The 12,980-nt window shown below is 42.1% G+C and overlaps 1 protein-coding gene across 1 annotated transcript; it reads right to left on the minus strand.

Annotated features, from left to right (window-relative positions):
- Positions 1-1,618: 1,618 nt before the first annotated feature.
- On the minus strand, positions 1,619-6,831 carry LOC143027329 (uncharacterized). The gene is made up of 2 exons (XM_076188601.1): positions 4,099-6,831; positions 1,619-1,678 (listed from the first exon to the last, which is right to left on the minus strand). The coding sequence occupies exons 1-2, from the start codon at positions 6,829-6,831 to the stop codon at positions 1,619-1,621; spliced, it is 2,793 nt and encodes a 930-aa protein (XP_076044716.1).
- Positions 6,832-12,980: the final 6,149 nt, after the last annotated feature.

Raw genomic sequence — 12,980 nt, forward strand, 5'->3', positions numbered from 1 at the left:
CTGCTGTGTTGCCAAACAATAGGATAATTATGATTTCAACTGTAGACTAACGCAATAATACTATCTCTTCTTTCCTTTTCCCTTCTTTTTTTCCCTCTATACTTTTTAACAATGAATTGTTGAAATAAGGATATTTAAAGTTGAAAAAATGTTTCACGTTTCAAATATGTTCAGCTGTATCTTGTTTTGTACTCGTATCGATAAGATCGGTTCCAGAACCAGAGTAATGTCCATCGCAATAATCGCATAGCAGTGCCAGTATGTAGTTAAACCAAGAGGGACTTGTGTAAGTAATTTCAGTACATTAAGACAAAAGAAGGTATGAAAACATATGAAGGATAATGATATCCAAAAAGTATGATACATATACCTTTCAGTATCATACATGTTCAGCTGTAACACTCGACCTTGTCCCGTACTCGTATCAAAAAGGTTTATTTTCTCTATATTTACTGTTTGCTTTCAAGAAATTTGCCTAAATTTCTTTTATAAAATATTTTCATTTTTCATTTTGTATTTGCAAAACTATATATGTAGAAAAAATCTTCCATTATTTATATTTTTATTATTAGGTTTATATATCCTTTACAAAGGTTATATTTCAACCTCTGTACAGTATTTTTGTTTTTGAAATGTACTTATCACTTATTTGCAAAGATATATATTATGCCAAATGTCTCACATTATAGAATATTTTTTTTACTGAATTTTCTTCAATATCCTTTCAAAATTTTTGTCTCTACTTCACTTATAAAGTATTAATGAAGAGGTCAAACATAGGAAAGCCACACTATAACATATATATCTATTCTTTGATATAAACCAGTAATAATGATATAAATCTACTCAAGATTGGAGCATATATGTGTTGTATAGGCTTTATAAAGTATGTAGGCCATAATCAGTTAATTACATGAAGAGGAGTCGGAGTCGGAGGTGCCAGAAATAGAGGAGTCGGAGTTGGAGTCGGAGGTTTTGTGTTCCGACTCCACAGCCCTGGTTAAAAGCAATGTCCATGCATGTATTTTAGAGAAAGTGAAACAGGATGCATATGATAGTTTGTGGGTAGAATTAACCCTAAAATGAAAATTGAAAAAAAAAATGAATGTAGGTGTAATATATAGCCAAAAACAGTATCATTAGCAGACGACGAACTGTTGTTTCAAGAACTGTCTAGTTTCTGCAACTGGGACTTATTGCTAATGGGTGATTTCAATTTTACTGACATTGATTGGATGATCCTTGAACATGGCCATATAGAAAGTCGCTTGATAGATTTTCTCGCTGACAATTACTTAGTTCAGCATGTATAAGAGCCCACAAGACAAGGAATTTTACTCCATCTACTGATCACTAGCCGCCATAGCATGATAACCGAGTAGAAGTTGGTAAAACTATTGCAACTGTGCGATCACAACTTAGTTAAATTCAAACTGCTATAAAAATTAGAATAGATACTTGTTTATCTAAAATACCCGACTTTAGTAAAGCTCAGTTCATAAAACTACGTCAGAAGCTTCAGCTTACAGATTGGGAGGCAAAATTTAATGAAAGACTTGTAAATCAGATGTGGGAAATATTTCAAAATACGCTGAGATGATTCATACTTACATCCTGTTTAAGGACAGACGCCGCCCCCCACCAAATCAGGTTCACCCATTATGGCTTGACAAAGAAACTGAAAAAAGTATTACTAAAAAGAGACAGGTTTATAAGAAATACAAGTGTTCGGGTGCACCTAATTACTATCAAAGCTATGTAATAAAACAGAGAGATTTAAAAAAGACAATAAAAAAAGAAAACGATAATACGAAATTAATATCGTTGATAAATCCAAAGAATATCCCAAAGAATTCTATAGTTACATTAGAGATAAAAAGGTTGTTAGGAATTACATTGGTCCACTATTATCTGCTGACGGTCAACTTGAATATTCAAATTAAGTAATGTGTGATATTTTAAACAACTGTTTTAACTCAGTATTCGTAAACGAATCACCTCAAAGTGAACACCAAACTGAAACCCGCGAAAAGTCTACGGTGAACTTACTACGATAAATATAACAACAGAAAAAATTAAAATATGTGTAGAAAAACGCAAAGTTAATAGAACACCTGGGCCTGACGGTTGGCATCCAAGAGTCTTAAAGGAAATGAAAAATGAGATTGTTGTTCCATTACAAATTATTTTCAAGAAAGCCATCATATCCGGAGATGTCCCAAGAGAATGGAAGCTAGCTAACGTTACTCTCATATTCAAAAAAAGTGACAAAAAGAAACTAAATAAATATAGGCCTATAAGCTTAACTTCAATCGTAGGAAAAAAGGAGACTATCTTCAGAGATACTATCAAACATCATCTAGAAAGTAACTGCTTGATAAATGATAGCCAGCATGGATTCAGACGGAAACGTTCTTTCGTGACTTACTCGAATTCTACAACACATTCATCTCGAATTATGACAAAAGAATATAGATTTAATATATCTAGGCTTTGCAAAAGCTTGTCATACTATCTCCCACGAAAGACTACTTACTAAACGAGCTTCACACAGAATAAGTGTTAGCCTATTAAGTTGGACTAGTAATTGGTTGAATGATCGAAAACAGAGTTGTTCTACATGTTCTTCAGGGTTCTAAATGCTCTTCAGGGTTCTAAATGTTCTTCAGGGTTCCGCTCTTGGACCACATCTATTCATAGTATATCTAAATCATATAAACCACGGACTAAAATCTATTGTCTCCAAATTTGCTGATGATACAAAGCTGTGTGGAGTGGTAAATGATCATTTAAACCAATTAGATATTCAAGAAGATTTAGATCAACTACAGCAATGGTGTGAAAAGCGGCTAATGAAATTTAACACAAGTAAATTCAAGGCTATGCACATTGGTGAAAATAACAGTAGGTACGATTACAAGTTATTTGGAAATTCATTAACAATAGTGGCGTAATTATAAGTAACGATCTCAAATCATCTAAGCAGAGTATTTTAGGCTCTGAGAAAGCAAATAATATTCTAGGACTCATTGCGCGATCTTTTGACTTCAAAAGTCCATCTCTCATTGACAAGCTATATTAATCATTAGTTCGTCCATATTTGGAATATGCTGTTTCCGTATGGTCACAAAATCTCATTAAAGACATTGGCAGATTGGAAAAAGTACAACGGTGAGCCACAAAACTGATTCCAAATATCAAAAATAAATCATACGAAAATCGACTAAAACATATGAATCTATTTTTCCTAAAACTTTGTAGACTCAGAGGTGACTTGATACAGGTCTATAAGATTCTAAAGGGGATTGACAACATCAAAAGTGATAACATTTTCACACTGAATGAGAATCAGACAAGAAATAATGGTCTTAAAGTGTCAGGAAATGGATTTAATTTGGAAGTGGGTAGAAACAACTTCGCCAACCGTATACTTAATGAATGGAATAAACTTGCAGAGGCAGTGCAATGTAGTTCAGTTCGAAGATTTAAGATTCGCTTAGATAAACACCTAAGCAAGTTGCTGTAATGCCTGCCATTTATGTTATATTATTTGTTTGTTTGTTATTATTTGTCTGTTTGTTTATCATTATTAGCTTGATTTTCATTTATTATTATTTATCTGTCAATATATTATTTACCATTTACCTGTTTGTTTATTATTCAACTATACATATGCATATATTTATTACTAATCCATATATCATTATAATTCTTATTTATTTATCATTATAATATTTTAGATATCAACAGATATACCATTCACTAAAAATCATCGAAAAAGTACTTTTTAAAAGCATACAAATAAAGTTTTTACCTATTACAGAAGAATTTATCCAGAAAATTCACTTTTAATTGTGCCTCGCATACCACTTTTCCGAAGTCTAGATATTCAGAATAACAATATTGTTTGTTTGGCAACTGTGACGTCACGAACGCGGAATTCCCCGAACCTTTCCCGAAGCGCACGGGCGGAATGTTTCGAATAGCAGACGACGCAATGAAATGAAGACAAAACTGTTGCCAAATTTGATAAGATGTAGATGGTAGATATCAAGACTTCCATAACCACAGATGAACATATATTGTTACGAATCTTACGAATACTTCTGACTTGTAACATAGAAATATTCCAAGATGATATGAATGAGCGAGCCTGCCATTCGGGCAAAGGATTTCGACAACGCTCCTGACATGCGCAGCGTCCTTGTCGCAGTCGGTCTCGTCCTCCGGCGTGGGGCGGGAGACCGGGGCCCGTGAGAGGGCGTCGGGTATGCAGAGCTGCTTCCCTGCGCACCATTTCGCCGTGAAGACGAAGGGCGAGAGCCTCTCCTTGAGTCGCTGTAGGCGGGGGTTCTCGACGGCGTCGAGGGTGTATGAGTTGAGGATCGGGATGAGTGGACGATGGTCCGTCATCAGCGTGAAGTGGGGCATTCCAAACAGGTACAGTTTGCATTTGGATGTGGCCCACGTGACAGCAAGCATTTCCAGTTCAATCGTGGCGTAGCGGGTTTCGGCGTCCGTCAGGAACCGCGAGCCACACTGGACGAGGCGCAGGTGTCCCTGGCCGTGATCCTGGAGGAGGGCGTACCCGATGCCGTAAAGGCGCGAGGCATCCGTCTGCAGTACCGCCGGCAGGGCGGGGTCGAATGGCGCCAGCACGGGCGGTGACGACAGGGCTCGCTTGACGTCGGCGAAAGCCTTGTCGTGATCCGGGGTCCAGGTGAATGAGCGCTTAGGACTCAACAGAGGCCGTAGGGGTTGAGCCGCTGCCGTTATGGCCGGGGTGAAGTCGGCCAGCTGGTTCACCAAGCCCATGAATGAGCGGAGGTCGGTCAAGTTGGCGGGCGTGGGAAAGTCCCGTATGGCACTGACCTTGTCCTCGTCGGCGGATATGCCGTCGGCGGAGAGGCGGTAGCCACAGAAGCCGACACTGGGGGCGGCGACTGTGAATTTCTCCTTGTTAAGGGTGATGCCGTGATCGCGGCATCTGGTAAGCATGTGGTGGATCCTCCGGAAGTGGGAGGGGAGGTCGTCGTCGAACAGAAGTACGTCGTCCACCACCTTAACGCAGTTGGCCACGCCTTGCAGAGCCGCGTCTCCCCGGAGGCAGTAGGCGTCGCCGGTGGCTGCGAAGCCCATCGGTCCCCGGCAGTGCTTGTACCGCCCATACGGAGTGATGAACGTGGTCAGACGCTGGTCCTCTTCTGCGAGGTCCATCTGCCAGTAACCGTGGAGAGCGTCCGCCGTCGTGAAGAACCTCGCGGAGGGGGTGACGCTGCGGACCGCGGCAAACGGCGTGGGCGAGGGGTGCGTGGGGCGCGTCACCTGAGAATTGAGTTTCGTCAGGTCGACCGTGATGCGTACGCCCTTATTCTTGGCCACAAGGACCATCGGGTGGCACCATTCCGAAGGTTCGTCGCCGACAGGTGTGATGATACCTTGTTGTACCATCGAGTCAAGTTCTTCCTTCACTTGATCCCGGAACGCGAACGGTATCGGCCTGGGCGTGTGGATGGCGAAGGGCACCGCGTCGGCTTTCAGGTGGATTCGCATGGGGGGACCCACCATCTTCCCTAGGGGTTTGAAGCGGAGGTCATCCTTGGAGACCAGCACGTCGCTGAATTCCCGTAGGAAGTAGTCGCGGGCGGCGGCTGGCGAGCTGTCAGGAGGAAGTGTTAGCGCGGCGCACCTGTTAGCGTACGTCACTTCGAAGATAGGCTTCGGGAAGTCGGGCGGGAGTATAGCCAACTCCCGACAGTGGCCGAAAGAGAGGAGCGGGGTTTTGACCCCATTGTGAACCCGTATGTCGGCGGTGCAGCTCCTGTCGCCGAGAGCCAGAGTGGCCTGGAAGCGTCCCACGGCGGGGGGCATCCTGGATCCGTCGGCCATGTACGTCGGCGCTGAGGTTGGCGGCTGCAAGCTAGCCGTAGATATCCCCATCTCGCCTAGGTGCCGTGCACCTATCACTGTGACGTCCGCGCCCGTGTCCGGCAGCATACGTAAGCTCGAGGACACGTTCCCGAAGCGTATGCGAATGCTGACAGTTGTCGGGGAGCGGCCGGAGCCGTCAGACACCTGTCGGCATGCTCCAGCCTTCCCAGGGGCGCCGGGGCTTGGCGGCCCGTGGTAATTCTCGTCCCGATCCTCGGACGACTTGCAGTATTTCTCCCAATGACCCGTCGTGCCGCAGACACGGCATCGGGCGTTCCTGGCGGGGCATGGGCGGGTGTGAGGGCGGTGTCCCTTGGTCCCGCAATTGGGGCAGGTGTCGCCAGGTCGCGAGGAGGGTGCGGGAGGCGGTTGAGGTGGGGATGCGCGCGCCGGGCGTTGAGCACTTTTATAAGCCGAGACGGCGCGCACCTGCGGGTCGTCCTGGCGGCCCGAGACTGACTCCCTTGCCGACTCGTGCGAGCGGCAGTGGGTCACTACCTCCTGCAGTGTCGCAGTTGTGGGGAGGGAGCTGATGCGCTGTGCGAGATCCTCGTCCCGGACGCCCATGAATACGATCGTTTTCATCTGGGCCTCCGCGCAAGCGGCGCCGCCTACGGCACACAGGTCGAACTCTCGGGCCTTGTCCATGACACGGCCGTAGAAGTCATCAAAGGGCTCGCCGTATTCTTGCCTGCATCGGAACAGGTCACGGCGGCGGAGAGCCTCGGCTCGCGAATCTCGGAGGTGGGATTGCAGCCGGTCGAGCACCCCGTCGGCCGAGAGTGGGGTGTCGTGGGGGATGTCCAATGAGTTCCGCAGAAGCGCCTGTACTTCGAGGGATAAGCACGATCTGAGCTGGATAAGCTGGATGTCGTGCGGCATCCTATTGACGCCAGCCATGGCGGCGTAGTCGGTCCAACCGTGGCGCCACTACAGGAATGACTGGAAGTTGGCGTCGGTCTGCAACGGTGGCGGGCGTGGGACCGTCAGGTTGCCCGGCGGCATAGGGGCGGGCGTCGTTCCGGCGTCAGGAGGGGCCGGGGCGGACAAAGCCGGCGGAGGGCCCGACGGAGGGGTGGGCGCGCGGGCGACGAGGGTCAGGAGTTGTTGAAGGGTCTCCGCCATTTGGTCCATCCTCGCGCGGTCTTCCCTCCGTTCCTCTCGTGCCACCGCCACGCTCGCCGCTAGGCGTTGCACGGCGTCGTCGCTGTCGTCCCGTGGAAGCATCACGTTTGGCGTGAGCGCGGGCGGGGCGCGATATTCAACGTCACTGTCTTGTGACGTGGGTGAATCGCTCCTTTGTGCCATGGGCCGGGTTTGGGGGGTGCGGCCTGCGCGAGAACGCTGGGGCGTGGTGTGACGTAATCACTCTCACTAAGTGGGTCACGGTTGCGTCGAGGGAGGGGGCGCTCTGCCAGAGCGCTTTATCCAAGGGGTTGGAATGAAGGACCCCTTTGTTCGATTCTCCACTGCTAAACTGAACTGCGCGATACTGCACGGTTCGACGTGCACACTATTGCCGGGTTCCTGCAACGCCACGTTCACGTTAGCACCACTGGATCGCGTATTGTCACGTATTGGCACTCGTTCGATTGTACGCCGCCGATTGCCGAACCGCACCGAATCGCACTTGTGTTCCACCGCTGCAAAGTGCAAGGTTGCTTGCAAGGTTGCTTGCAATTGCGAGATCCTACTCACTGCGCCATCTTGGCAAGCATGTTGCAAGGGCAGCAGTGAAACAAGTTGTGTGGTTCGGGGGTTTATTGATCGGTAGGTTATGCGTACAGAGGGGGCACGTCTAGTGCCCAAGGAATCTATAGAGCAATTGCCCGTGGGCGAAGGCATTGGGCGCCGTAGGCGCGCATACATACAGGGGGGCTTTGTATAAAGTATGAAAGGGGTCCTTGTAGTGGGAGGCGTCTGCGAGTCGGGCACGCAGTACACCACCCTTGCACTAGTTCACATTAGTCCTATGCTCAGTACACTATACTACATTTGGGATATCTGCTCGAACAATAGAATTAAGGTCGCCATTCAGTCTTTCCTTGTGAAAAAAAAAATGAAACAATGTGAAAGTTTAACACTATTCATTAAAGTTAATAGGAATAACAATATAATTATAACCAAGGACATATAACTGAATTAAGAAATTACAAATAAATTCTAAACATGATTCCAAGTTCTTAAACACAATGGTTAACGAGGGTGAAAAAGAAATAATTATCAAGAGATTCACTCTCCAGGCTTTCCGCGTCACCGCCATAGACTTCGCACACGAGACTCTAATTAATACTATTAGCTGAGCACTAATTCCTCCAGTCCTAAATAACCCCTGATTGGTCCATAGAACCAGCGTCTATGGAATTTGAACCTAATTGGCCAAGACAGTCTAAACATATTTGCACTCACTCTTGGTGGCGCTTCTCGTGCCGATACGATGAATACGTATTACACATTACCTTGAACTTATACATAGATTTGCATTGTATCAACAGAAAAACATAATAGTTCGTATTTGTATGTTTATAGAATAATACACAAAAATAATAATGCATCTTACAAAGCTAAACATGATTCAATACAATATCAAGACGTCGATCCAAGACATTTGGGTATCTCACTACGGGTGACGTTCAGAACGTAACGCTCCATTCTCATTCTCGTTCGTTGAATAACTGACGTTTTTCCACCCAAAATAATAATTATTTTCATACATTACATATATAGGATACTCATATATATATTATATTATATATATATATATATATATATATATATAATATATATATATATATCAAGGACTACTATTATACAGGACGTGCACACCCAGGTTCCTGGCTCCGCTAGCGGAGGCCATTGCTTTCTTTGTAACCTAACATTTTATATTGGAGAAATATATCAAAACTAGAAACCTAACATTGTATATTGGATAAATATATCAACTATTGACTTATTCAATGCAGTATAAGTTAATATAAACATTTATAGTGAAATAAGAAATAATTTTTAAGGCACTTTTATGCTTTAAAATACCAATTTTAGCCGGACTTAACATGTATTATTGTATGAGGTTAGTGGACACTTCAAACGAAACCCAAGTTGCTGTTGTTTTACATTTTACAAAATGGATTATAATTAAACCCTTGTGATTGCAATCGAACAAACATTCACACAAATAAGCAGACATAGAAGCAAAAACTTACCAGACTGCAGCGATTAATCAACGAGCCGGGCCTTCTTTACAGATGTTTCCCTCATCACCTGATCCTTGTCAATAGATGAAGTGATGTACTGCAGTTTGCGTTTGCTTGGCAGCACCAAAAAGTCTCTGAGCTGTTCATAACTACACTTGAGGTATGATTCAAGAGCAAAACAATAACCATTGATGGAAAACTGTTTCTCTGATAAAAGTTCCAACTGACGTGTCAAAAATACCAGTTTCTCATTCTCGGTGTTCACACAGGCTGACGTGTGGGTTTGAAGAAGAGTGACAACAATCTCAATCATTTTGTCAAATGGGATGCCATAGTTAATTGCTAAGCGCACAGCTTCGGCGAACTGACCATACGACCTCAAATCATTGTTGGGATGAAGTGTCTTACCCAGTGGTACACTAATGCCCTTCTTGAATGTACAGTATAATAGAGTCCTTGATATATATATATATATATATATATATATATATATATATATATATATATATATATATATATATATGTGTGTGTGTGTGTGTGTGTGTGTGTGTGTGTGTGTGTTGACATATCAGAAAATGGGTTTTTCACATCGGTGTATTAGTGATGACACTTAAAAAAGACGTTTGACAGAAACCCTTTTCATCGTTTTTAAGAAGCTAAGACCATTTAATCTGTTTTTATTGACCTAGTTACTCATTACCTTATTTGCTAACTTGTTTACTTGTTTGTTTAGCAGGTCGTTCAACAAGTGTGGTCAGGAAGCAAACCCGTCTCCAATCCAGGAGACAGAACCCACGGCGTCAATGAAATCTGTCTGGAATCGGTGCAACATTCTTTTCTTAGTTCTACAGTTTCATCTGTGATGCTGAAACTCTCTTGGTGGACGCTGCTCCAACTGCCAGCCACATTTACGACTGAGCCGAAGGGAGTCTCAAAGTTTCGGATAAATGATTCTTATATGTCCTTTACCGGGCCTAGCAAACCCAGTAATTGTGTTGTTACAAAAACTAAGGGCTAGTGTTCCAGGAATGCCAATTTATACGACGAGGCGTTAGTGTTCTAGGTTTAGAAATGTTGATGACAAGCACTGGTTGTAGACCTTGTGCTATAGGCATCATGCATGTTTACTGTTAAGTAATGGCTGCTTTATAATGTACAAACAAGTTGCTGGCAACTCAGCCACTCATAACCCTTTGGCTTCCTGAGTTTTCCTCCTTCTCACTCTGCTGAGTAAGTATTGCCATAAGGCGGACACGACAAGCTCATCCAAGTCGAGACAGGTAGCCAGAGGGTTGCAAATTAGTAACAAAACAACAGACAACCGTACGTACACAGGTCAGAGTTATTCCCACAGGTTCACTCTTACTAATAAGCCTATGTAAACGGGTGACTTTTTGCAACAACATCCTATGTAACATATTTCAGACGGGAACTCTGAGGGAAAGAAATACCACGTCTATAGTTTTACCGCACAGCTGTCAAAATACACGAATCACTCTAATAACTCTGAGTGTGGTCAGACTAATCAGATTGCTGTTTTTACACAGCATCCTGTGTACACTCTTTCATAGCGAATACTGTGAGAAAAGAAAAACAGAAGAATCTCTGCTGCAGTGACTGTGAAGAAGGTAGAAAAAGGCAACTGGGAGACCATTCCAACCCATCTGATCTGATTTTGCTTTGAATTTCTTGCAGACCTGCCTCTCAATTAACTTGAGGAAAGCATTTCCAAAGTACTTATGAAGGCTCTTGCTGATATAGGATTTTTTTTTTTATAGAATTTGAATAAAATGCTGTACAATATAAGAAAGCTGTTGGAATAAATTTTGTGAATCCCACTGTATTTTGTCTAATATATATATATATATATATATATATATATATATATATATATATATATATATATATATATGATGTATACATCCTGCTTCCAAATTACAAAAGGATTTTTTGGTTAAAGGACTTCATCATGACGGTACTAATTTTGAAACAAATTTGGTGTGAAAAACCATTTAAGAGGTGCCAATCAGGGACAAAATGTTAAAAACACAAAAATGCCTTGAACGTGGCCATATAGGTAGTTGCTTGATAGATTTTCTCGCTGACAATTACATAGTTCAGCATGTAAAAGAGCCCACAAGACATGGAAATTTACTCGATCTATTGATCACTAGCCGCGAAACCATTGCAAGTAGTGATCACAACTTAGATTCAAACTGCTAAAAAAAATTAGAATAGATACTTGTATATCTAAAATCCCGACTTCAGAAAAGATCAGTTCATAAGATTACGTCAGGAGCTTCAGCTTACAGTTAATAAAACATCTGGGCATGACGGTTGGCATCCAAGAATCTTAAAGGAAATGAGAAAATGAGATTGTTATTCTATTAGAAATTATTTTCAAGAAATCCATCATATCCGGAGATGTCCCAAGAGAATGGAAGCTAGCTAACGTTACTTCCATAAAAAAAAAAAAATAAATAAATAAAAAAAACTACATGCCTATAAGTTGACTTCAATCGTAGGAAAAATGATGGAAACTATCATTAGAGATGCTATCGAACACCATTTAGAAAATAATTGTTCGATAAATGATAGGATGGATTCAGACGGAAACGTTATTGCGTGACTAACTGACACAGTCATCTCGAATTATGATAAAAGAAAAAATATAGATTTTATATATCTTGACTTTGCAAAAGCTTTTGATACCGTCCCTCACGAAAGAACTAATTACAAAATTAGCTTCAGCTTCACACGGAATAAGTGGTAGCTTATTAAGTTGGAATAGTAATTGGTTGAATGATCGAAAATAGAGAGTTGTTTTAGATGGCAAAACTTCTAGATGGGAAAATGTTACGAGTGGAGTTCCTCAGGGTTCCGTTCGTGGCCCACTTCTGTTCATAGTATATATTAATGATATAGACCACGGACTAAAATATATTAACTCCAAATTTGCTAATGATACAAAACTGTGTGGAATGGCAAATGATTGCTTAAATCAATTAGATATTCAAGAAGATTTAGATAAACTACAGCAATGGTCTGAAAAGTGGCTAATGAAATTTAACACAAGTAAATGCAAGGTTATGCACATAGGTAAAAATAACAGCAAGTACGATTACAAGTTATTTGGAAATTCGTTAACAAAAGTGGATAGCAAAAAGGATCTCGGCGTAATTGTCAGTAACGATCTCAAATCATTTAAGCAGTGTATTTCAGCCTCTGAGAAAGCAAATAAGATTCTAGGACTCATTGCGCGATCTTTTGACTTCAAAAGTCCATCTCTCATTAACAAGCTATACAAATCGTTAGTTCGTCCACATTTGGAATATGCTGTTTCCGCATGGTCACCGAATCTCATTAAAGACATTGACAGATTGGAAAAAGTACAACGGTGAACCACAAAACTTATTCCATATATAAAAAATAAATCATACGAAAATCGATTAAAATATATTAATCTATTTTACCTAAAAAAGTGTAGACTCAGAGGTGACTTGATACAAGTCTATAAGATTCTAAAGGGAATTGACAAAATCAAAAGTGATAATTTTTTTTACACTGAATGAGAATCAGACAAGAAACAATGGTCTCAAAGTGTCAGGAAATGGATTTAATTTGGAAGTGGGTAGAAATAACTTCGCTAATAGTTTAGTTAATGAATGGAATAAACTTCCTGCAGAAGCAGTGCAATGTAGCTCAGTTCGAAGCTTTAAGATTCGCTTCGATAAACACCTGAGCAAGATGCTGTAATGCCTGTCATTTATTTCAAAATATTTGTTTTATTTATCATTTGTCTGTTTGTTTATTATTTGATTATTATTGTTTGTCCATTTATTTTTATCTACTATA

Source organism: Oratosquilla oratoria, chromosome 8 (assembly GCF_046742065.1).
Source record: "Oratosquilla oratoria isolate Oo_2021 chromosome 8, ASM4674206v1, whole genome shotgun sequence".
Lineage (NCBI taxonomy): Eukaryota > Metazoa > Arthropoda > Malacostraca > Stomatopoda > Squillidae > Oratosquilla > Oratosquilla oratoria.

Excerpts from the sequence above, each read along its gene's own strand:
- LOC143027329 (XM_076188601.1), bottom strand. The coding sequence starts at position 6,831 with ATGGCTGGCGTCAATAGGATGCCGCACGACATCCAGCTTATCCAGCTC. Across the intron at positions 1,679-4,098 it reads GTTACAAGTCAGAAGTATTC|TTTCTTTGTCAAGCCATAAT; the intron begins GTAAGATTCGTA and ends TACTTTTTTCAG.